The following is a 24,368-nucleotide window of genomic DNA, read 5'->3' as shown; positions in this document are numbered from 1 at the left end:
GTAATTTACAGTGTGTAGACAATTCGAGAGTGTGTGGGGGGGGAGGGAGCAGGAAGAACAAAAAGAGAGATGTTGTATTTGTTTCTTTGCATATACAACGGGCTGTCATGTGAGAAAGGGAATAAAATATTTTCATATAGTTCCAGAGAAGAAGGCAAATAACGGTATATACATTTGTGTAATTCTTCGATAGACGTGTGGACAATTCATCTGTAAATTCTACGGGGACATGAATCATGACCTGTTTTGCTATGACTATAACGTCAGCAGTTGCAGAAATGAAGAACTTTTTAATAGACGGTATTGATCAAAGACGGACAAGTACTGCTTTTAAGACAGTGAGTGTGCAGGGACTTGCCCGGACCAAGGAGCCAATAACATATTTCAGCTGACAAACTCTTCTCAGGTTCACACATGCCCACCAGAATCTTTAACATATCACATGAAGTGAGAACAAGAAAATCTGTGGGGAAAAGAGATGCCAGAAAAGGATTTTAAAATGCCACCAATGTGGAGTTTCCTTCTCAATCAAAACTGCCAGCCACGGGCAGAGCACAACACTGGGCTTTACACCTCCACGTGCCCAGAGGCCACGCCGACGCAGGCCACGGACCGCAGGCCGACTCACCAGGCTCTCATCCTCCATGTCGTTGGCGGACAGGGTCCAGAGCTTGGCCGCAGCAGGGTCCACGGCGGGCTTCACTGAGTCCAACCGATAAAAGAAAAAGAGCTCTGTCAAAGCAGCAGAAACCACCACAGGCCTACTACGTGCGTGCTTTCTCCTGAGACTGCAGAGCACACGGGACTGGGAGCCCGAGGCCCAGCTCCCCCACTTGGAGCAGGTGTGGCCCGGGCCCAGTCGCCTCGCAGAGACGGACACTAGTATCTGCTAAGCACCTGCTCTGCGCGCCGTGTGGAGTAACTCCCGCTACGACTCTTTTAAGGTGAGTACGTGCTCTCCTAATTCTGCAAGTGAGGGAACTGGCTCCGACATCTGGGCCACATCTACAGAGACACGCAGAGGAGTCTGTCCGACGTGCCTGACTTCACTCCACATCGCTCTGTCCTCATCTTAGTTTCCGTCCCCAGAACCTGGGGCTGGTCGTCCTCCCTAGACCTACTGCAGGAGACCGGAAGATCAAGCGGGAAAGTGTGCCAAAGCTTCTGCCTCATGGGAACCCGCCACGTACGAGGAAGCCAGCTCCAGAGCCGGGGGCGGCGGACGCCCACGCTCGCCCCTGCCGACCCCGTCTGTGTAGGAAGGGCCCTGCGAGCGGAGCCCAGAGTCAGTGTGGGCGGGCCCTCAGATGGGCCTGGGGGCACGGGTGAGCGCAGCCCTGAAGATCGCTGCTGCAGGGGGAGGCTCAGACGGTCCCCGGGCCAACTGCTCCTCTGAGCCCTTCCTGCCCATTCCAGAACCATGAATCCAAAGGCTGCGATTCCAGCGGATTCTTAAAGATTGTGGCTGGCCAGGCAAGGCAGAGCAGTGTGAATGTACCTGCAAATTTTCACACACCTCAGAGCTGGGACAGTTTCTCTCAATTCGGGAATCGTGAAATAGTGATGAGGTGAGGGGGTGAGGGGGCAGCACAGGGCAGGTGCAACTTTCTGAGAAGAAATATTTTTACAAGTGGCTTATGCTCCTCAAAGTAAGAAAGGCTGACTTTACTAGCACAGAAAGGACACGTGAGAAGAGGAGCAGGGCACTCTTATCAACCACGGCCACCACTGTGAGATCTCCTGAGGACAACTGTTGTAATTCTGGGGCGTGGAAAGACGTTGTTGGCTAAACCATGTGGCTCAGGCCTCTAGAATCTGGGGGCCTCAGTGTCTTCTGGTGCAGGAGGGGCTGAGCGAGATAACAGCTATACGCTGTGAAATATACGTTATTTCACATCTGGATCTGAATATGCCCGGGACAAGAGAACATTAAACATTCTTCCATTTGGAAATGACAGAAATGAAGGAAGGACTACCTCTGGAGACATCACTGCCTCCATCTATTTCTCTGGTTCAACGTCGAAGATGTCCTTCTAGGCCCACCCGGACAGAACAATGTCCCCGGGCCAGTCCTACCTGGAGGAGAAGTCTTCTTGGCAAGAGAAAGCTTCAGTTGACTAGAAGAACCCACTTCAAAGTTGGGTTTTTTGCCTGTGATGCTCACAGTGAGCAAGCTGTCGCTTTGGTAATCCAGGTGTTCTTGGACAGACTGTATCTCTTCAGGGCTCAAGGACTCCCGCTGCAGCTGGAATTCAAGACATCAAAAGGATTAGGCCACGCTCTTTCTACAAAATAATGTGGTACTATGCCCACCCGTACCGGCGTCAAATACTCATTTCTGTGTTATTAAGCATATGATAGCGGGAGATGACAGATGTCACCTCATGCCTCACATTCAGTTTCTCAGTGATCTGTACCCTAGAGAGTGTCATTTTGTCTATGTGCTTACTTTGAGCCAACCCTCTGGGAAGTTTTAAAGTGTTTACCAAATCGCTGTCTATTAGGTACAAGGCACTGTGCCAGTCATTCCATGGGTTGTAATGATTATGAATATAAAGAGGAGTCAGACATGCTGAATAGGATCACAATCTACAGCAGGGAAGCACGCCCACAATAAACCTAGCAGAAATGAAAGAAAAAAAAACCATAGAGGGAGGGAAATGTTTTCTTAGGAACAGGTAGCAGATGCCAAGATAGAAAAAAACAGGGGAGTGCCACCTGTGTGTCCAACAACTACGGAGTGGTTAAATCAATCATAGCCCCTTCACAGCTCTCAATATTGTTACATCATTAAAAAAACCGAGGGGCGGGGCGTCTGCCTTCGGCTCAGGTCATGATCTCCAGGTCCTGGGATCAAGCCCCGTATTGGGCTCCCGGCTCAGTGGGGAGCCTGTTTCTCCCTCTCCCTCTGCCTGCAGCTCCCCCTGCTTGTGCTCTGTCTCTCTCTCAAATGAATAAATAAAATTAAAAAAAAAAAAAAAAAAGAGTGAGGGGCAATGAGCTGAGGTGGATAAATGTGGAAGATATTTAAAGGTGGGAGAAAAAACTAGTGATTGAATAATGTAGACATATGCCCTGACTTACATTAAAAAAGTATGTCTCTCTTCCTCTCTCTCTCTCTCACACACACACACACATACACACACCCATAAATACATAAAAAGGTCTGAGCAGTCACACACAAAAAATGTGTTGGTGACTTCCTCTGAGGGAGGGAAGCGTGAGGAAGGCCTGGAATGTCACTTTCTAATTCTGTATTGTTCAGTATTAATTGAATTTATATGAGCATCTCTTAATTGAGATTTAAAAAACAGAAAACCCTAAGCGAAAAAGAAAAACAAGAAAGAGTCGGCCTAAAGAAACTAAGGCCCTAGGTCATGTTGCAAATCGGTGGTATAACAATTATAATGGTGTCGCACTTACCTCTCACACAAGAAAATTTCAACATCAAAGAAGGATATAGAAATAGAATCACCTCTATTTAATCTAAATATTTTTACTGAATTGTCAGAAATGGGATAGTCTCTCCCAACACACTCCAGCATCCACCAAGTATCTCAGGACGATTCAGGTGCCCGCATTTCACTTGAACCTAGGATTTGTGTCATTAGGGGACCTGTGTGGCCCTCTCCCTGCTACCGTGGGTGGCAACACTACACAGTACGGAGACCAGAATGTGCCCCCACCCCCGTGGGCCCGTGAGGAGCCTCTTCCAAGGAGAGTTGTTCCAGAGGTTCTGTCCTTTGAGGCATCGCGTATCCTCCACACAAAGCTCTTCCCAGCTTGCTTCCCAGCCCACTAAACATAGCACACCTCACTTTCAGGGCGCTACTCCCCTCTGATTCTCTCCAGATCGACTGACAGAGATCCTGGGTGGGGTCACCCAAGCTTTCAAATCCCAGCAAAGAAGGTGGTCGACCAACATACCTCTTTCACTTCCACAAGGCCGGAAAGAGTCAGGGCCGAACACAGCTTAGAGGTCGTCCTCACTTTGCTATTGTTAACTGCCAAGAGGAAAACCCCAATTAGTGGCTTTATGGGTCAAACCAGGAAATAGCATAAAGGCTCCATCCTGTTTGGGGCAGGCAGCCATAAGACAGCAACGGTGATGGTATTTTATTTTGACAAATCCCTTTGGTTGTTCAAAGTGCTCTTACCCAAGCCCTTAAGGATCATATAACAATTCCATTGTTATTGTTCCGTATCACCCTTGGCTTCTTGGAAGGACCTTCCCAGGGCTGCTGAACACGGAGAAGGAGGCTGAGGAACTAACTGTAAAGCACATGGGTGTTCTCTCTGCGGGGTTCTGACAAAGAGGGGGGGGTGTGCAGCCGCCCATGGCCTACGCGCCCAACACAGAACGCTGGTGTCCACTGTCAATATCACAAGCTTGTATCTCCACACATCCACCTTTACGCATTCCAAAATACTTTCATTCTCTGACTGTATTTACAAATCAATCCTCACATACGGATGGGAAAGGTTACAAGTTCAGAATTGCACGGCTCTTTGGCAGCTTCACCCACCACCGAGCCAAAAAGAGAGGTTTTCGTTTCCTGGATCCCACCCTTAGCTTCGCATGAGTCGATAATTACGATTCATCACTCCCAGACTTCCAGTCGTTATTTTCTAACTTTTTATTTTGAAATCACTATAGATACGTAGGAAGTTAAAAAAAAAAAAAAAAAAAGAAAGAAAAAGAAAAGAAAAGAGGATGCTTCGCCTCTTTCCCCCCAGGGAATGGTCACCGAGGGTCCACAGAGCTACCCAGGTCTCACCGGTTTCACGGGCACTTGTGTGTGTGCGCACGCGCGCGGGGGCCTGTGAGCACGCCCACAGTCACAAGGAACCCTCCTGCCACCCCTTTCCAGCCTCACACATCCCCTGCCTCCTATTCCCAACGCCTGGCAATCATCAGTCTGGCCCCCATCCCTAGAACTTTGTTATTCCAAGAATGTTATATGAACAGTATCACATAGCATGCATCCTTTTGGGACTGGCTGTTTTCTGCTCGGCATGATCCAAGTTATTGCACCAATGAGTGGCTTATTCCTTTTTATTGTTACGAAGTTTTCCATGGTACAGATGTACGACAGTTTAACCATTCAACCCGTTAAAGGACCCAGCCATTTTCCACTAGGCAGTCTCCTTCTATTTTACTACGTACTGGGTCGGTCAAGATCACAGTTCCCTCACATGCACTGCTTCAGATTTTTACACCAAGGAGAAGGATCTCTGAATGACAGCCCCTGCATACCTAAAGATTCAAGGCTGTTAAATTCTGGTCTTCCAGATGAGGATTTCCTTACCTACAGCGGTCTCTACTGGCTCTCTCAGAAAAAGACTTCCACCAGGCCGCAGGATCCGGGCCATCTCAGCCAAAATCTCAGCGCTGTGCAGAGCGGTACTTCCAGGAATTACACCCGACAAAATAATGTCAAAGCTAGATTCTTTGTGGGCAGCTGAAAAGAAGGAAGATTCTTTTTTTTTTTTTAAGATTTTATTTATTTTTATTGGAGAGAGAATGAGAGAGAGCGAGTACATGAGAGGGGGGAGGGTCAGAGGGAGAAGCAGACTCCCTGCCAAGCAGGGAGCCCGATGCGGGACTCGATCCCGGGACTCCAGGATCACGACCCGAGCCAAAGGCAGTCGCTTAACCGACTGAGCCACCCAGGCGCCCAAGAAGGAAGATTCTAATCAGCAATCTGCCCAGCCCCGCCAAGACCCCTGATGAACAGCTACCTGTCCAGCAAATGCTGTTACAGCACCATTAGTAGCAGGAGCGCAGTGAAGCTGCTGTTCTCCCTTGGCCTTGTTAACTTAATATCCTTTTACATGTTCAGAAAAAGAAGCAAAAAAGGAAGCTGAAGAGTAAGCTTTTTAAAAAAATGTAGAATATCTGGGCGCCTGGGTGGCTCAGTTGGTTAAGCGTCTGCCTTCGGCTCAGGTCGTGATCTCGGGGTCCTGGGATCGAGCCCCGCATCGGGCTCCCTGCTCGGCGGGGAGTCTGCTTCTCCCTCTGCTCGCGCTCTGTCTTTTGCTCTTTCAAATAAATAAAGTCTTTAAAAAAACTTGGGATATCTAATAAGGAACAACATACTTATATAAATCAACTACACTCTTAAGTCTACCGTATCTCAACTGAAAGACAACAGGGTGACCGCCCACTGCCATCGTGTGCCACCCGGAACAAAAATTCAGATATCAAGGAACCACAGTCCTTGCACTCTCATCAAGCCCCGCAGCCGTATAAAGACAACGTGGGTAGGTACTTACACTGCAACAGCTGGTTGATGTTTTCCACAGACACTCGGCCCTCATTGCCGGTTAACGTTCGAAGCTTATCCACCAGATCTTTCAGAGCCTCCACGGGGGATGACTTATCCCAGACCACAGCCACAAACTGGCCAGCTGAGATCCCATAATCTGCCATTCCTGCCATGCTGATGGACCTAAAACCTACGGGCCAGAGGAGAGTCAGGACTGAGCAGAGACAAAAGCACAATTCAATCCCTGAGGTACCAGCAAATTCGATTAGAATCACCACCTAATTCCCACCTCCCACCACGGCATGCTGACCACATAAGAACATCTTCCTGTAGACGCTAGAGAGACTGAAATATGAACCCATTATTATCTCAAGAATTCATAACCCCAGCATTTCCAAATGAGGCAGGCTGCTTCCTTGATGAGAGTCTGGACTTGGCAGTCAAGTAAGGAGGTTGAAGGCACAAAGATTATTTCTGCTTTGATTTGGGACAACTCAGCTTGAGCACAATATAAAACATACAGGACATTAATTAGGCAAAAGTATGACTCAGCAAAGGCAGCAAATAAACTGGCAGACATAACGAGCTTAATGTTTTTTCAAAAAAGAGACAACATATTTAAATTTGGCCAGTTGAATAATGATTATTTTCCCTTTCAGCAAAATACGAAAACTCAATCCCATTGAATCTGCAATGATCAATAGTCCTTACCATGACCTTCTGTCACATTTACTATTGCCCAGGCTGTTCAAAGCACCTTGCATACATTACCCCAGCTGAACCTCGGCACAACCTTAAACTCGGTTATTATTCCCATTTTACAGACAGAAAACCGAAGCCATTGACTTTGCCGGGTCACATAGCTAGTAAATGTGGGATAGAGCAAGACCTGGAATTTGAGTCCAAATCCATGGGGCTGTAAAGCCCATGCTTTTAACCTCTGGAGATCCCCCGCCCACCGCCAGCACCATGGGTCAACTTTCTCTTCCACTTGAGACAGGGAGGAGTATAGAATGTGCTCATGATGCAGTTAGGTCAGGCGATAGCATTCTACTTAGCTCTTCCTTTCTTTCTTCAACATTAATGCCATCAAGTTCCTGACTTAAAACAGCTCTAATAAATGGCATAAAGGCAGAAGCCACGGTAGACGGGTCAAGCATGGCTCAGTCTCGTGCTGAACACTGCTTTCTTCTGCAGAAGTTGCTAACTCGGTCACAAGGATGCCACCATAGACACTCTGGGACTGAATTTAAGCCATGTCTGTTACCCCCTTCCTTCTTCAAAAATATTCACTTCAAATGACTGGCTCCTCTGCCTAAAAAACACAGCCAAATTAGCCAGCCATCCTTAAATACCACAGTACTTTGATTCTGTCATCCAGTTCCTAAAGACGCTTCCTTTCTAGAGAGAAACCAAAGCTCATTCTTCTGGAATCAGGTCCTCCATGATCTGCTCCGTCTGTATCTCCCACCTCTCCAAAGTGAATCCCTCCTTGTTCTATGAAAAACCTCCGCATTTTTGCTTCAATCATGCCTTTGATCTATTTGCTTTTTTTTTTTTTTTTTTTAAGATTTTATTTATTCATGAGAGACAGAGAGAGAGGCAGAGGCAGAGGGAGAAGCGGGCTCCCAAACAGGGAGCCCGACGTGGGACTCGATCCCAGGACCCTGGATCAGGACCTGAACTGAAGGCAGACGCTTAACCAGTCACCCTATCTATTTGCTTCCGCGTGGAATGCCCACTCTTTATTATCCTAACCTGAATGCAAGCCCCAGGGAAAAGATACCAAGTGTTATCAGATAAGCAAGATTCCTTAGTCACTGCATTGTTTTTAAAGCCTTAAAAAGCACACAATCAAGAACTGAAACTTTTAAGCTTTTAACTCTCCTATGATGAAGAACTCCCGCCAATCTTTAAGGTAAGCAACTTGGGATCAATGTCCCATTTAAGAACCAGTCAGGGAAGACAGGAATATGGATTGCTGGGCATTAAGTTATAAGAAATAAACGACCTGTTTCTAGAACGATACTGGCAGAGGTTCTCCCCTGGGACAACAGAAAGGGACAAGCTCCCTGCCCACCACCACCAACTACAACCTTGCACTGTACTCACAGAAAAACCATCATGAAAGAAAGGAGGAGCAAAAGGTTACTTGTAGGCCAGAGAAAAATAAAATGCCAGGTGTCTAGACCTTTCTGGCAACCTTAATGGAGGCAGTTTTAATGCACGCAGATGAACTGGGGTTCTGTCTACCACTGGATTGTCTACTTAGGAGCTCCATGACCACGGGTCAGTTATAAGCCTCTCGCTTCTCTTATCAATGAAGTAGGAATAATAATGTTTTGCCAGGCTGCTGTAAAAAGTAAATGAGGAGGGCGCCTGGGTGGCTCAGTTGGTTAAGCGACTGCCTTCGGCTCAGGTCATGATCCTGGAGTCCCGGGATCGAGTCCCACATCGGGCTCCCTGCTCAGCGGGGAGTCTGCTTCTCCCTCTGACCCTCCCCACTCTCATGCTCTCTCTATCTCATTCTCACTCTCAAATAAATGAATAAAATCTTTAAAAAAAAAAAAAAGTAAATGAGGAGATAAAAATATGCAAAGCACTCAGCAGGGCCTGGCACACGGTGCTCAACGAAATAATGTTCTAAGGGAACTCTTAGTTCTTGGTGGCCAGTTTATTTGCCTTTGCTTCAAAGAGTCCCTATAAAACATATTCTTTCTCCTCAGCCATGCCTGCTGAGGACTCCCTAGGGAGAGATGTGAAGCTTCCTTTTCATTGTTAGAATTACACAGTACAACAGCTGCACTTTATGACATCGTAGACACTGCTCCCGTGGGACTGTGTCAGTACATTCAAAGAATGTAAAATGACTTGTGTTCCATATCCCCCCCAAACTAATCTTCTCCGGCAAGAGGGAGCTCATAAAATGCACTTATTAAACATTAACCCTCAAAACACAGACACAAGCCACCACTCTCGGTCAGCATTTTCCAAATAAAATGGGAGACGACATTCTTCTAGGTATCTAAAAGCCAAAGGATGATACTGTTCATCGTCAGAGTTTTATGTTGTTGGCAATCTGTCTTTTTAAAAAACTAGAAAGAAAAAAATGTCTGGCGCCTGAGCTGACATACTCAGAAGTGTGACTCAGAGCCTAGTTTCATATCTAAAAAGAGGTGGGGTTGAAGAAGTCATTGTCACGTCATGGACCTTGTTTGTCAACCACCTCGCTGACGCTCACTGCTGTACACACGCGCCCATGGGAAAGCAGAGGTCTGCAAATACTTCTGGAGATGCACTTTTTTTTTCAAAGGTACCCAATAAACATCAAATCTTGAGGCATCTGGCTCCTCTTAAGGATGAAGGGGGCCAAAACTAAAAAAAAAAAAAAAAGACTGAAGTTTGGTTATCAGTTCAAACCAAGGATCAAATCTTTTTGAGTCAGGTACATAAAAAAATTCTGAGAATCCTGACCCTTATCAGAAAGGGAAATTTTAAATGTAATGAACTGACTGAAGCAAGCACACACGCACACATAGGAAAAAAGGTGATAGTCAACAAGGAAACAAGAAACTCAAAGGTAAAGAAATGGAAGACTGTCTCCAGGCAATTAGGTGTGTGTGTCAAGAATTGGGAGTTTCAGGAAGGATACCCTAGACCTAGAATTTCCACACGAAAGGCTCATTTGAAGATGGGTGGACAGAACTCAGAAAACAAAACCTCATGGACAGATCAGTAGTGTTTTAATGAAATCCAGAGATGTGGATCTGGAATTTTAACATTTGGGGAGTAGTTTTGGCTTAGGAGGGCTTCCCCCACACCGAGGTAGGAGAGGGCAAGATGTTTTGAAAAGGCTATAGAGTTGATAAGGGTTGTGCAAAACAGATACAAAGACAAGGGTCTCACTGCAAACACAAAATTTACGGAATGACATGCTTAGCTCCTGCCATCAGTTATCCCTAATCCCAAAATCACTTAGTTCTCCCTATTAATATGAAGTCTTCCCTGATGACAGATATCACAATGAGGCACTCTGCCTTTACACTTCAGTTTAGTGCCTAGTCCATGACCTCCCTGAGTCACTCAGAGATTAGCACTCAATGTCAGAATGAACACCAGCCTTTCTCAAACTTCAGATCCTACAAATCACCTACAAATCCTAGATGGTTCTTTTGATCTGGCAAGTTCGGGAAATTTTCAATTAAACTATTAAAAGAAGCAAACAGGTCCAAAATGGAGTCACTTGTGTTAAGCCCACTTCATCACCAAACAGAAACTAATACCTAACCTCACTGCACTTTCAACCTTCTCCAGGAATTTAATCTTATGGGGTCAGTCTGGACTCTTCTGGTCAGCATTAGTAAGGTAAACTGCCTAACAGACCCCATCTGTCCCCCAAAGGAAGGTGACCTTGCCTGAAATAATCCTTTTCTCCCCTTATGACTTCCCTGTCTCACCCCCTCTGCTTTTAAAAAAAACCCTTTTCACTGTAGCTCTTTGGACCTCCTCTCTACTTAGATGGGATGCTGCCCAATTCATGAATAGTTCAATAAAGCCACCTAGATCTTTAAAAGTTACGCGGTTAAATGTTTGTTATTTAACAACACCAACTCCACACTTTGGAGGTTCTGGCAAGTCACTGGCTCAAAATTACAATCTGGGGGGGGTTCGGGTACCCCCAAAGACCGAGACTTCAGCTCCCCCAGTGTTTGAGACAAGGGACTCAATAAACTCAAGGGCCTCGTTGAGGCCCAAGGTCACAACGGCTGGCTATAAGCAGAAGCGGATCTTAGACCCCGGTCATCAAGGCTCTCTACCCCCTCAGCGAACCGTCTCCGGGGCTTCAGATCTATTCCGGCAGCGTGGGAGACGAAGCAGCCCGGGAAGCGCAAGAAGCCACAGCGCCAGGAGCCCTGGACACGCAGGGCCGGCCGGTCCCCTACACCGCCTTCCCCAGGCAAAAGCCCGCCGTGCTCCCCAGGGTCACGGTTCGGTGCCCACCGCGGGACAAGACTGGGAATAGAAAACAAGAGGCTCTAGGGACAAGGGTGGGACGGTTGGGGAGATCGGGCTCCTGGGCCGCACTCACACAGCACTCACCTGCCTCCCGGGGCTCGCTCCCGGCTTCTCCGGTGCCGCCGGCTTCGCACCTCGCGCCTCTCGCGAGAAGAGGAGGCTGCGGGAGCGCGGCAGGGCGGAAGTGGCCTTGCCGAGCCCCGCCCGTCGCGTCACAGTCGTAGGCGTGCCCGCTTCCAAGATGGCGGCAGCGGCGATGTCCGGCGCGCTCGGCCGGGCGGGCTGGAGGCTCCTGCACCTACGGTGCCTGCCCGGTGAGGGGGCAGCCGAGCCGGGGAGCGGGGAGGGCGAGGGAGGGGGCACGAAGCCGACTGGGCTGGGTGCGGGGCGGAAGATTCCGGTCGTCGTGGCGGCCCGCGAGCAAGGTGATGTGAAGGGCATCGGCGCGGAGCCGCCGGCGTCATGGACTCGAAGGGGCCGCCCGGCTGATTCCGCCCCCATTCTCGAGCTGTGAGGGGCAAAGAGTAGCGGAGCAGGGCCTGTCACTCCCATTTAGCGAAGTTAACAAGGCCTCAGAGAGGGCTGTGTGTGCCCAAGGTCACACAGCTGGGCAGTTGCAGACTGGTAGACCCGGACCCAGTCTTTTAATAACTGTTGCCAAGTCCCTGGGCAGGGCCGCTCGGGGGACGGAGTTGGAAACAGCTGCAGAGAGCTCCTAGTCCATTGTTTCCTAAATCGGTTATTCCCTCACCACTTCAGTAATTCTTTGATTATTCCCACACAGAGTCTGTATCTTCGTTTGTACATCCGAGTTCTTAAAACTATAGATGTCTGCTTTAGAAGAGGTTACTTTATGTTGCTACTGTAAATGGAAAAACCAGTGTCACCATCCATAAATAGAAGGAACACATTGACGCATTAACAAAAATATATAATTAATGAAATAATTTCCTGTATTTCATCAGAAATCTTTTGCAATCCTTAGTGGTTCCACAGTTGTGCTTTGGGACCTCTCCCTCCTTTTCAAAGTTTTATGAGTATTCCTTTTTTTTTTTTTTTTTACAAATAGTAAAATATTGATATTTTTACACATACTGTTCTGCATATCTTTTAAGATTATTGTTCCCTGAGTTAGTCCATAGATTAAAAAAAGTGTCCTTTTGTTGTTTTTATACAAAACTCCAAACTACATATGTTTAGTTAAAGTAATGCCTATGACCCAGCAAAGCCACGTAGGTATTTACCCAAGAGAAATGAAAGCATATGTCCACCAAAAGTTCTGCAGAAGTATATTTATAGCAACTTTATTCATGATAGAGAAGGCTGAAACAACCCAGGTGTTCAACAGAGTAGTGTTTCTTAATGGAATATTACTCAGCAATAAGACAATTTCCACAAAACTAATCCGTCTAAAAACGACTGTGCAAAAAAAGTTTTACACAAAAAGGATATACTGTATGATTCTATTTAGATGAAATTCTAGGACAAGTTAAACTAGGGTGAAAATTTCAGAACAGTGTAAGTAGGGAGTGATTGGGAAAGAGCATGAGGAAACTTTGTGGTGTGATAATATTCTCTAGATAGAAGTTCAGATTATGCAAGTGTATACCTTTATCAAATGTCAGAATTGGCACAGTTAAGATTTGTGCATTTCATTGTATATAACTGTCACCTCAGTGAAAGAACAGTAAATAAATATTGAACTCTAGTTAATGGTATGCATGCCAGAATGTATAGAGGGGAAGAATACTGAGGACTGCAACAAATGCATCAAAAATAAGCTGGATTAAAAAAAAATAAGCTGGACTGATGAATGAAGAGTGTGATAGATCTGTAGAACCTAGGTGGTAGATAAACAGGTGTTCATGCCATAGTTCTTTCAACTTGTATGAATTTTTTTATAACGGGCACCTGGGTGGCTCAGTCGGTTAAGCATCCAACTCGATCTCAGCTCAGGTCTTTTTTTTTTTTCTCTTAAGGTTTTATTTATTTATTTTAGAAAGAGAGAGGGAGAACACAGAGGGAGAGTGAGAGGGAGAAGCAGACTCCCCGCTGAGCAGAGAGTCCAATGTAGCACTCAGTCCCAGGACCCTGGGATCATGACCTGAGCCGAAGGCAGACACTTAACCAACTGAGCCACCCAGGTGCCCTCAGCCCAGGTCTTGATCTCAGGGTCGTGAGTTCGAGCCCTGCATGATCCATCTGAAGACACTACATATAAACACTATGGGAGTCAGTACTTGGACCTTCTAATTTCTAGTCCAGTGCTCTTGCTATGATATAAATATGTAACATTTTCAGGTCACTTTCACTTTTTGATTGGGCTTCACCACACTCCCATTGAGCAAACAGATTGTTACTCTTAATTTGCATATTTAAAAATCATGCTCGTTGCGGTGAAGTGGTTTGTCCATTAACACAGTTAACAAACGATAGCAGCAGGCCTAGAAACCAGGTCTTCTGTTACCTGGCTCATGCTTTTGCCACCACATCATATCACAAGGTTGCCAACTTACCCCAAATTTTTGTCTGGGACTCAACAGTTGGATAAGTGGTTCTGGAGGAGACTCAGCCCTGCTTTTCCTACCCCCATCCCTCACACCATTCTGGGTTTCAAAGAGTCTTCTCTGGTAAGTGTCCCTGACTGACCAGACCAGTTTTTGTTTCAGTGTCCCGTTGCCAATCAGCCGTGGTGTCACGTGCCTTCCATGCTTCAGCCATGCAGCTAAAGTCTTCAGATGAGCAGAAGCAACAACGTCCCCCATCTTTTTCTCAGCAACATTCTGAGACACATGAGGCAGAAGAACCCAATCCAGAGTCTTCTCGTTCACCCCCCAGGTATGCCCCAGAACTCCCATTCATCTGTTTCTGGCCGTTTTGCATGCTTGGGTATGTCTGTCCTATCTCTCCTTCCTCTCTTCTTTTTATCCCCCTTTTCACCTTCTGTCATTTTCAAGGCTATCCGTGAAACGAATCTATGGGTTTTTTTGAAAATTGTGCCTGTTCATTCTAAAATATCTAAACAATACAAAGAAGTTCAGAAAAATAAAACAAAAATGACCAGGAATCACAAACCCAGAAATAAGTGCAACATTTTGTGACTATCCTTTTAGATGTTTTTCTAAGTATATTCCATGTATAAATCTATATATAATAATTACACTATACATGACATTCCAGAATCTACTTTTTCACTCAACAATACATTTTTAATGTTTTCACAGTCTGTATGATTGTAATGGTTGCATAATATTCCAGCAGAATGGCAGTATTAAAATTTGGCAGTATTTTTTTTTAAATTTTATTTATTTGACAGAGAGAGATAGCGAGAGCAGGAACACAAGCAGGGGGAGTGGGAGAGGGAGAAGCAGGCTCCCGCGGAGCAGGGAGCCCGATGTGGGGCTCAATCCCAGGACCCTGGGATCATGACCTGAGCTGAAAGCAGCTGCTTAACGACTGAGCCACCCAGGTGCCCCTAAAATTTGTCAGTATTAAAATTTATTTAACCTATCTTTTATTGATGAATATTTAGATTTCCTTCACTGGTTAAAAAAAAATAATGGGATTATCTCTCAGCATTGAGAGCACTGAATCAAAGGATGTGCACATTTAGCATTTTGTTACGTATGTGGGGCCAAATTGCTGTCTAAGAAGGGGATAATAGTTTACATTTCCATTATATGTTTTTTTTCCTTAATCCTGCCACTGAGAAGTTCCTCTAGCTCTGAAATTAGGGTGTTCCTGTCATTTTTCTGGTGTCCTGATTAAAATACTTTTCAATTCAGCAAATACGTTTTTAGGATCTACTTTGTGCCAGGCCCTGGAGTTATCATTTGGTACAAATACAGATAAAGGAACAGTGTGCTAAGGGCTATAAACGGAGAGATCCAGAGTGCTGTGGGAGCATTTGCCTTCCCATGTCATGGCCTCCTTGCCCACTGGATCCCTTCTTTCAGTGACTGTATGAGAGGAGAAAGATGACATCATTTTTGCCCCGTCGGCATGGAAATAGCGATACTGGCACAAAAGTAAATGTCTTCCCAGAGTGTGCTGGCCAGAGGCACCGAGCCTCTGGGTTCTGGTCAGGCACCTTTGGCCTGCCAGGCAGCAACAGTGAGAGGTGTGCTGGGCTCCGTCGCCACATCTCTGTTCCGTGTGGGTCTCAGGTACACAGATCAGGGCGGCGAGGAGGAGGAGGACCACGAGAGTGAGGAGCAGCTGCAGCACCGCATCCTGACGGCAGCGCTGGGCTTTGTGCCTGCCCACGGGTGGACAGCAGAGGCCATTGCAGAAGGAGCCCAGGTGTGTATGGGACGGGGCGGGGCGGGGCAGCCTGACCGGGATTAGCCAGAGCAGACAGCCCAGCCTCGAGCCCCTCACTGCTACAGGATTTTCCATGGCGGCAGGTTGGGGGGGAGGTTGTTTTTTCCCCAGTAGGGTGAGATGGCTTTATTTTTTAGTATAGAAAGATCATACCATGGAGTTGGTTCTTGCGAGCTAGGTTCTAAGGGCACCCCATTAGGCAAGCATTGCTGATGATCACAACTACCACATTTCATTGACTCGAAGATGGCAGTGGTTGTAAGAAGTACCATTATGTTACGCATCACTAAAAAAGAAAAGTTACCTATTAAATTAGGACATGTAGTCAATTGCATAATTCACACTGTTTAAATTGAAAAAATGGGGGGCACCTGGGTGGCTCAGTCGGTTAAGCACCCGACTGTTGGTTTCGGGTCAGGTCATGATGAGGGTCGTGAGATTGAGCCCTGAGTTGGGCTCCCCACTGAGCCAGGAGTCTGCTTGAGATTCTCTTCCTCTCCCTTTGCCCCTCCCTCTGCCTCCCCCTCAAATAAATAAATCTTAAAAAAAAAAAAATAGGACACCTGGCTGGCTCAGTTGGCAGAACATGTGACTCTTGATCTTGGGGTTGTGAGTTTGAGCCCCACGTTGGGTGTTGAGATCACTTCCAAATAAAAATCTTAAAAAAAAAATGATAAAATAGGTGCATCTTAGAACTGATGAAATCTGATGTTTGAAAACTCTAAGAAGGCACCGTTGGTCCGCAGTTCTTCCTGCCCATGGGCCCTGTCCCCATGCTTTAATAAAACAACCATTTTGTACCAAAAAAAAAAGAGCACCATTGAGGAGACCATTAGGGAGACACCTGATTTTTCTCAGTACATTCCTCCTGCCCAGGAACAGATGGCTGCTTTAGATTAAGCCGCAGGCTCGTCCTGAGGCCGTGGCATACAGAATTGTCAAGCAGAGCCAGATACTGACCTGCGAGAGCTCTGTGAGAACAGAGAGCAAAGGAACTCTGGATTCACTTCTCCCATCCCAAGCTTGCAGGGAGAATGAGGTGGAAGGATGAGCATGTTTGAACATTGGCCAGAAGAACCCAGAAACGAGGGTGAGGTAAAGGTACAAGAGAAAGTGGCAAAATCAAAAGTGCAAAGTCCCGTGAAGGCAAGAACTAGGAGATCCAGAAAATAAGTGGGAGGACTGTCGTAGGTGTACTAGGGGTGAGGTTGGAGAAGACAGCTGCAGGTTTAGTTGCTAGAATATTGAGGGAGTTCCAGGGGGACAGCTTCTGTTCTCTGTGAAGTAGGAGTGGTTGTCTCATGAACCTGAAGTTAGGAAAGGGTTGGAGGAGACAAAGAGTTGAGTGTGGCAAAGAACGTTCGAAGGAACCATTCCAGGAAGCGGTGGAACAAGTAGAGGACAGCAATGTACCAGGACTGTGTGGAAAAACACTGAATTATTCTCTGGGTAACTGGTCTTTTCCACTCTGTATCTCTTCATTTATAGGGCTGCATAGTAGCCGTTGTGTTTACTTCACCTCAACTGATAAACATTTGGGTTGTTCCCAATTTTTTAGTGTTCTAAACCTATTTGTACAACACATTTAAGTGCATTTGGAGAAGTGGAGTTGCTACTTCGGGGCGCGTATTCGTCAGGGGACAGAGACTATGCCAGTTATTCAGATAGAGAGAATTTAATACAAGGAATGGTGAGCTAGGTGGAAAGTTGATAACTGGGCCACTGGCAGCATAAGAAGAACCCTTTAGGGTGTTATGGAGGCTGCCGCTGCAGGAAGTGGCTCCCATCTCCAGGGCTAAGGGGACAGAGGGAAAAAGTGGAATTGTTAAAACGAGAAGCTTGAAGGAGAGCCCCTGTGGAGGCAGAACTCAAGCCTACTCCGCTGGCACTGCTGTCTCTGAGCTTGGAGAGAGGGTCTCTGGGGGCAGGGGTGGGTGGTGGTTGGCTGGAACCCCAGATCCCGCGGGGGCCACGCTGAAGAAGGTGGTGAGGAAGCGCGGTGGGGGAGGTGCCCACAGGAGCCGCTAGCGGACGGGAAGGCGACAGGAAGGGGCAAGTCCCTTCCTCCCCCTCCAGCCTCGCAGTCTCCCTCGACCACCCACCACCCAGTCGATCTGCAGAGCCTAACCTGGAGCCGCTGGGCTGGTGGGGCAACAGCCCCTGCGTCATGAAGCTGAGGGCAGCCTTGGGGCTGAGACACTGACTCACTACGTAGTCCAGGGAGTGTATGTGGATATACGTGTGTGCGTATGTATATTTAGATATTTGTTTAAGTAATCTCTCCACCCAGCGGGGAGCTTGAATCCACCACCCCAGGATCAAGAGTCGCATGCTCTACCCACTGAGCCAGCCAGGCGCCCAAGTGTATTTTTGAGGGTCTTGTTAGACACATAGTAGAAGCGGTATAGCCTGTTGGTGAAGAGCTCTGAGCCTCAGTTTCCTTGTCTGCAAAATGTGGGTGAGGATAACGCCCGGCAGCTGGAGTTGCTGGGAGGCTGCAGTGAGATCGTGTGTGTCGTGTGCTTAGCCAAGTGCCTGCCACCGTGAGCCTCCAGTCCCAGTCAGTATTGATGCCGCTGCACGGCTGTTGTGGAGCCTGCCAAATGGCCCTCTGGAAAGGCTGTGTAAACAGAGGGACTGTCCCCGCTCCCAGCCCTGGGGATTAGGGTTAATCATTTTTTTGTTCCTTCTCTGCCCTCTGTCCTTGGTGCTGTCAGCGTTCTGCCTCTCGTAGATGCTCAGTGGTTGCTGTATATCAGGAATAGCCGAGGATCTTCGTGGCTTTGTTAACTTCTTAACAACTCATTAAGAAAAATGTTCTTTGGTTTTGTTTTTTTTATAACTGAGAGGCCTAATTTCCAGGAGATTTAGGTTAAGTGAATTGGTGAGAAAGAGCTGAGTGCTCTTCCCAGCCCTCTTTTTTATATTAGGACTTTGGGTTACGAGTGTCAGAGCTCAATTCTAACTGGCTCAAGCAGGAAAGGGAGTGTTTGGGCTCATTTAATAACAAAAGTCTGGAAGTACCTCTGGCACAGTGTTCTTAGATTGTGCTGTTGGGGATCGTCTCTTCATCCTGTCTGCTTTGCTTTCCTCTCTGTGAGCTTCATTCTCAGCAGGGGCTTCCCATGCAGGACTTAAAAACGGTTCAGCAGCGCCAGTGAAAAGGGAGCACTTCCTGGGGCACCTGGGTGGCTCAGTTGGTTAAGCGACTGCCTTCGGCTCAGGTCATGATCCTGGAGTCCCGGGGATCGAGTCCCACATCGGGCTCCCTGCTCAGCGGGGAGTCTGCTTCTCTCTCTGACCCTCCTCCCTCTCATGTTCCCTGTCTCTCATTGTCTCTCTCGCAAATAAATAAAAAAAATCTTAAGAAAAAAAAAATTAAAAAAAAAAAAAAGGGGAGCACTTCCTTCCCATCAGTACCAGCAGAAGCCCAGAGGCGGCCTCTTAGGGCCTGGATTGGGCCCTGGGCAGGTCCCTGAGCTAGTCACTGAACTCCAGTTATCCAAGCCTGGGCCTCATGCTTTACAGTACACAGGGGGCTTGATGGAGTGTGGACTGGCGGTCAGCTTCATCCAAACCACAGGGACCAGGAACGCAGAGTAGGGTTAGGCCATAAAGAATCAACCTGCTGCTACTAGAAAAGCAGGCCCTAGCAAGGAGCAGGCAGTACAGGTCCACTACAGCTGTATACCACGCCCCGTTTTCCTCTCTCCTTTTGTAGTCTCTGGGTCTGTCCAGTGCGGCAGCCGGCATGTTTGGGGACGACGGCAGTGAGCTGATACTGCATTTTGTGACCCAGTGCAACGCTCAGCTCACTCACGTGCTGGAAGAGGAGCAGAAGCTGGTACAGCTGGGCCAGGCAGAGTAAGTCCTGTGGCATTATTGCTCAGGGTGGCAGCTAAGGATCGGGGTAAGGGGGGTCAGGCCCCACCAAGTGCCCCAGGAGGCTGATCCCAGCAGAGCCAAAAGAGAGGAGCATGGAGCAGCCCTGCTGCTTGGATGGGCCTGGAACACAGCTGCTTGTCTGCGACGGGCCAGCATCAGGAGCTGGTGGGACCCCCCCTGCCCCGTTCCCTAGAGCCGGGTAAGTGGTATAGCACCGAGCCCATGCCTTTGACCCAGAGACACACTGTTTTCTTTTCCATCTTCCAGGAAGAGGAAGACAGACCAGTTCCTGAGGGACGCAGTGGAAACCAGACTGAGAATGCTGATCCCGTACATTGAGCACTGGCCCCGGGTACGGATTCCATGTCTAGACCCCAGGGCAACAATGTATTATTCATGGTCTTAGTTCTCAGTGCCTAGCCATCAGAGGACCTTGCACATTCTGCAGAAGTTAGCTCGTTAATCTGCACAGACCCGGGGATTCTGGGATTCTTAGTGCACTCGGTAGAGCTCGGGAGCATAAACTGGGGCATGCCAGTGGGAGGAACAGAGCCACCTGGGTCTCAGTTCCTAGAAAGGCGAGTGGCCCGGGGAACTAGGTCACATTCGTGTTGAGTCCCGGTGGCCCAAGTGTGCCACCAGGTCTTCAGTGAGGAGGAATCCGTGACGGATATTAGAAAATGAGAGGAGTTTCTTGGCTGTTGCCAGTAACAGGCCTGAGGTGTTGTAGATGTCTGAGGAGTGGGATGGCTTTACCAGTTGTCCACGTGGTGCTTGAGAATCGGAGTATTCGTTCCAAGGGCTTTTTATCCCCTTTTTGGAAGCTTCCTTTTTCCGGTTTCCAAGCATGTCACCATGTGGGCTATTCTCTTAGTTAAGAAAGCAGAGTCCAAGCACATCAGGGAGTGAGAGGACAGCCAAGACCATCACATGTCCCCCACCCACTGGGATACCACTGAGCGTGTACTGTCAGTCAGTCAGGGGACAGGCATTGGAACACCTGGGCCTGAGCCCGGGCTGCGTGTGGAGGGAGTACAGTGAGCGAAGTCCCGTCCCCTGTCCCCTGCCTTTGCCTGCCACACTTGATCTTCAGACCTCTGGCCTGGACTCATTCCACCTTGCAGTTAAAGCAGTGGAAGTGCGTGTATTGGGCCCCAACTGCCTTCTGATTCAGCACGTTTTTCTTCTGGGCTCCTTCAATAAGAGAAAGCTTTCCAGCCAATTCAGGGCCTCTGACCAGCTCCCACAGGCCACAGCCAGTGGATTTTTTAGTTGGCAAAGTGATAAGACCTTATCCTCTCAGGAGTCATGTCTGCTAAGGAAAAGCTCTGGGTGGTGCCATTGCTTGTATGGGTTGAAGGATTTTTGGTTTCAGGTACTAGAAACCAACTTGAGTTAAGTAAAACACCAGGGAGGCTGCAATGGGGCATCGAGGGCAGGAATGCTGCTGGGCCCTGGGAATGGCCTGGGATTTGGACTTAGAAGCCACCCCCAACCTTCCTCCCATCTCTGCCTCTTCCTCCGTATTACAGAACGGGGTGCACTCCCCCATCCTTGCTCTCAGTGCTGTTAGAAAGACAGCTAGACCCTCTGGGTGCCCGCCTTCCCAAGTCCACATGCTGGGGATGGAGAAGCTGAGTGAGCCAGCTGAGGGTAGGATCTGCCCCTGGCTCCCATCAGCTGTAGCCGGCATTGTCAGCTGCCAGGAGCTCACCCCAGCCAGGTGGAGATGGTGGGTCTCAGCAGGAGAGTTGGGCAGGCCCTTTTACACACCTCCACGGAGGGGTGAGTCGCCATCCCACCCGTGCGCCGTTATTTCTGTGTGTGGTGCCTATTTCTCCGTCCTTCTCTCCTCAGGCCCTCAGCATCCTCATGCTCCCTCACAACATCCCATCCAGCCTCAGCCTGATCGCCAGTATGGTGGATGACATGTGGCACTACGCTGGGGACCAGTCCACTGACGTGAGTGCTTTCTGCATACCCACAGGGTACCGGAAAAGGTGTGGGTTAGGCATTTCTTCGGGAAGGTTGTGAAAGTTCTTTGATCACAGATCCCTTCAGAGGGCCTGCAGTGCCATTCCTGTCATGGGAAGGAGAGGCTAGGGGTGGGGAAGGTCCCTCAACAAGCCACAGTGGGAGCCAGGTCCTCACTTGAGGGCCAGCACCCTAGCCACAAATAAGCAGTTGTTCCCTCTGACCTCTAGTGGTGACTGGGCTGCCATTTTATAAGCATTTTTCTCCTCAGTCTCCTAAGATTCAGATTCTGCAGTGGGCTTTTTCAGTGTGTGGTTTTCATGAGACTGATTTAAAGAAAGGGGGGCCCCTGGATAGCTCAGTTGGTTACGTGTCCGACTCTTGATTTCACCTTGGGTCTTGATCTCAGGGTCATGAGTTCAAGCTCCATGCTGGGCATGGAGCCTGCTTTAAAAAAAAAAAAAAAAGAAGAATGCCATGGAGCCACCAGTTGCTTTGAAAAGGAACTCCCTCCCCCAGCCCACTTTGGCCTGCTTTGCTAAGAGATCAAAAAGCCTTTAAACAGGCACGAGGAAAGAATCTGACTTGTTAATGCTATCGTATTTCTGGCAGGAAATTAAAAAATAAAAAGTATACCTTCATAAAAGAAGTTAATTTGTGATGGTGCTTTGTGGAATCCAGGCTCGGGAGGCAAAGAGATGCTCCTGACACAGTTCTAACAAAGGACTTCAGTAAGCTTCCCCCGTGTGGGAGTACAGTCACCAGCAGAGCTGGTGACAAAATGAAATTAGAAAGCTGAGAAATTAAAGGAATAAAACACGGAGCAGCTGAGCTAGTCCTCCAAAGAGCAGTTTGCTGGGCCAGCCCGAGTGGCCGAGGGACCGGAACCCTCAGCTCGGCCCAGGTGTTCTGATCCGTCCATGGTCCTGTCTCCACCCCCACATGACTGATGAACACACCACAGTGTGCTCGTAACTGGCTGATCATAGAGCCTCTCTGGAATTTAGGTGGCCTAAGACTTGGTCTTTTCACCAGCAGTTTCAAAATGGACTGGATGTAACAAAATCACTTGGGATGCTTATCAGACATCCAGATTCCTTGCACTTTCTTCAGACCCCCTGACTCTAAGCTCTAAGAGGTTGGGCCCAGGAGCTTGCATTTTAATCTCCCAGGTAATTTTGACGTGCAGCCAAGTTTGAGAACAGTACTGTTATCCAGGGGGGGACAAATGTATCTTTGGAGGAAAGAAGAGATCAGGAGGGAGCCCATGTGTGCCCGTGGCTTTGGGTAGGAACCACCCCAGACTTCCCCCAGTCCACAGCAGTAGTGGTGACCCACCTTCCTGGGTGGGTTTCTTTGCAGTTTAACTGGTATACCCGCCGAGCTGTGCTGGCTGGCATCTACAACACGACAGAGCTGGTGATGATACAGGACTCCTCTCCAGACTTTGAGGACACTTGGCGCTTCCTGGAAAACCGGATTAATGACGCAATGAACATGAGCCACACTGCCAAGAAGGTAGTTGGGGCTAGCCCTTTGGGAAGCTGCCTCATTAGACACACTACCCTCCTCAAGCCACAGCTGGTCTCCTGTCTTCTTGCTCCCCTTTGGCCTCAGAGGACAGTCCTGAGGGCCTGCCCAGGGAGTCTGGCTGGCTCTTCCACATACCTGCCCTTCCCTAAGAGCCACACTTGGGTCATTTGTGGTTGTGTCCATAGGCTCTTCCTCCAGTCCACAGGGTCCTCATGAGCCGCCCCCCCTCCCGATTTGTCCTACCTGTTTCACCTTTGAGCTTGTGTTGGGGGCTTAAGAGAACCTGACCTTGACTCCTTCTAGGTAAAGTCCACTGGAGAGGCACTGGTGCAGGGACTCATGGGTGCAGCAGTGACGGTGAGTACTGCCCCGCTCATCCCTGCCCTCCTCCCATTCCACTCCTGCCCTGTGATCCTTACAACATGTGTCGAGGATCCCAAAAGCCTTAAGCCGGAAAGCTACTAATAAGACTGATAGTGGTTCAGCCCCAGTCTCTGATCCTGAATTCCCCACCTCTTTTTTTTGCTGCCATTAAAAAGCATGGCTGACTCCCAGGCCCCTGGCATGTCAGATCTGTGGGTCTTAGCTGTGCCTGCCACCTTGAAAATCCCAATCTTTCCCATTGGAGTCCTAGGGACAGGGCAAGGCCTCATCATTCCCTTTTCTTCCCTTTATCAGCTCAAGAACTTGACAGGTCTAAACCAGCGCCGGTGAGTGGGAACCAGCGCTGAGCTAGAGTGCCCAGAAGAAAAGCTGCAGGTACATTGAAAGGGCTTTGAAAAATATGAAGTGCCGTCCAGGGTGTTAATGAGAAAACGCTGAAGGACTCCTTAGTCACTACGACAGCCACCTGGAAACCAAAGGGCACTTGATACAGCTGTAGCCTGCAGTCGGGCTACCTCTTCAGTTCCAAATGCCAGGCCAGGCCTCCTGATGCCTTTCTGCGTTGCAGCTGTGTGATTGAAAAATGAAGCTCTCATCCAAGCCATCGAGCCACAGAAACCCAGCACGTCCCTGTCATGGTCTCACGGATGCCTTGATCACGTCTTAACCTTCCCAAAGTGTTCTCTGGGGCTCCCAAATGAGAGTCAGGGTGTGGAGCCATTACAAGGTGGCTGCCCACCCCCGGCATGGCTCGACTTGTGCCCACAGGTGTTCCTCACCACCCCCCCCACCCTGGTGTCCTGAGATACTGCACCTGGGACCCTTCAGAAAGCTGCCTCACCTGAGACTGGTGCCTCCAGACAGCGGTGCTCAGCCTGGCCAGAGGCGGGAACCCAGGCCCTTTGCCGTGTTACACCAGCACGTGTGGCAGGGCTAGAGTGAGCTTTCGAGGGTAAAAATAGTAATAAATATGTTTGAAGCCGT

The 24,368-nt window shown here is 48.4% G+C and overlaps 2 protein-coding genes across 3 annotated transcripts in view; one reads left to right on the top strand and one right to left on the bottom strand.

The window, feature by feature from the left end:
• Positions 1-11,498, bottom strand: part of CIAPIN1 (cytokine induced apoptosis inhibitor 1) — a 16,194-nt gene extending 4,696 nt beyond the window's left edge. Inside the window, exons 1-7 of one of the 2 annotated variants that reach the window (XM_064580692.1) lie at positions 11,370-11,485; positions 9,480-9,644; positions 6,277-6,459; positions 5,310-5,462; positions 3,928-4,004; positions 2,077-2,245; positions 629-702 (exon numbers count right to left, since the gene is read on the bottom strand). In XM_064580692.1, coding sequence (XP_064436762.1) covers positions 629-702; positions 2,077-2,245; positions 3,928-4,004; positions 5,310-5,462; positions 6,277-6,442 — 639 coding nt within the window. In that variant the 5' untranslated portion in view covers positions 6,443-6,459; positions 9,480-9,644; positions 11,370-11,485. Of the gene's footprint in view, positions 1-628; positions 703-2,076; positions 2,246-3,927; positions 4,005-5,309; positions 5,463-6,276; positions 6,460-9,479; positions 9,645-11,369 lie in introns of both variants that reach the window. The other variant, XM_064580693.1, reaches the window with a different exon arrangement.
• Positions 11,483-24,368, top strand: COQ9 (coenzyme Q9). The gene is made up of 9 exons (XM_045891062.3): positions 11,483-11,599; positions 13,955-14,123; positions 15,452-15,587; positions 19,330-19,472; positions 19,761-19,845; positions 21,351-21,455; positions 22,830-22,985; positions 23,304-23,357; positions 23,679-24,368. The coding sequence occupies exons 1-9, from the start codon at positions 11,527-11,529 to the stop codon at positions 23,712-23,714; spliced, it is 957 nt and encodes a 318-aa protein (XP_045747018.2). The 5' UTR covers positions 11,483-11,526; the 3' UTR covers positions 23,715-24,368.

This window comes from Mirounga angustirostris, unplaced genomic scaffold (assembly GCF_029215605.1).
Source record: "Mirounga angustirostris isolate CCGP_5_RB_7025 unplaced genomic scaffold, mMirAng1.0.hap1 SCAF_16, whole genome shotgun sequence".
Lineage (NCBI taxonomy): Eukaryota > Metazoa > Chordata > Mammalia > Carnivora > Phocidae > Mirounga > Mirounga angustirostris.
Note: the sequence above shows the minus strand (reverse complement) of the source record. Positions and strands in the feature narration are given on the sequence as shown.

Bases quoted from the DNA above. Each gene is read 5' to 3' on its own strand.
- COQ9 (XM_045891062.3), top strand. From the start codon at position 11,527: ATGGCGGCAGCGGCGATGTCCGGCGCGCTCGGCCGGGCGGGCTGGAGG. The intron at 15,588-19,329 runs GTGTGTATGGGA...CTCCTTTTGTAG, and splicing joins CCATTGCAGAAGGAGCCCAG to TCTCTGGGTCTGTCCAGTGC. The intron at 23,358-23,678 runs GTGAGTACTGCC...TCCCTTTATCAG, and splicing joins TCATGGGTGCAGCAGTGACG to CTCAAGAACTTGACAGGTCT.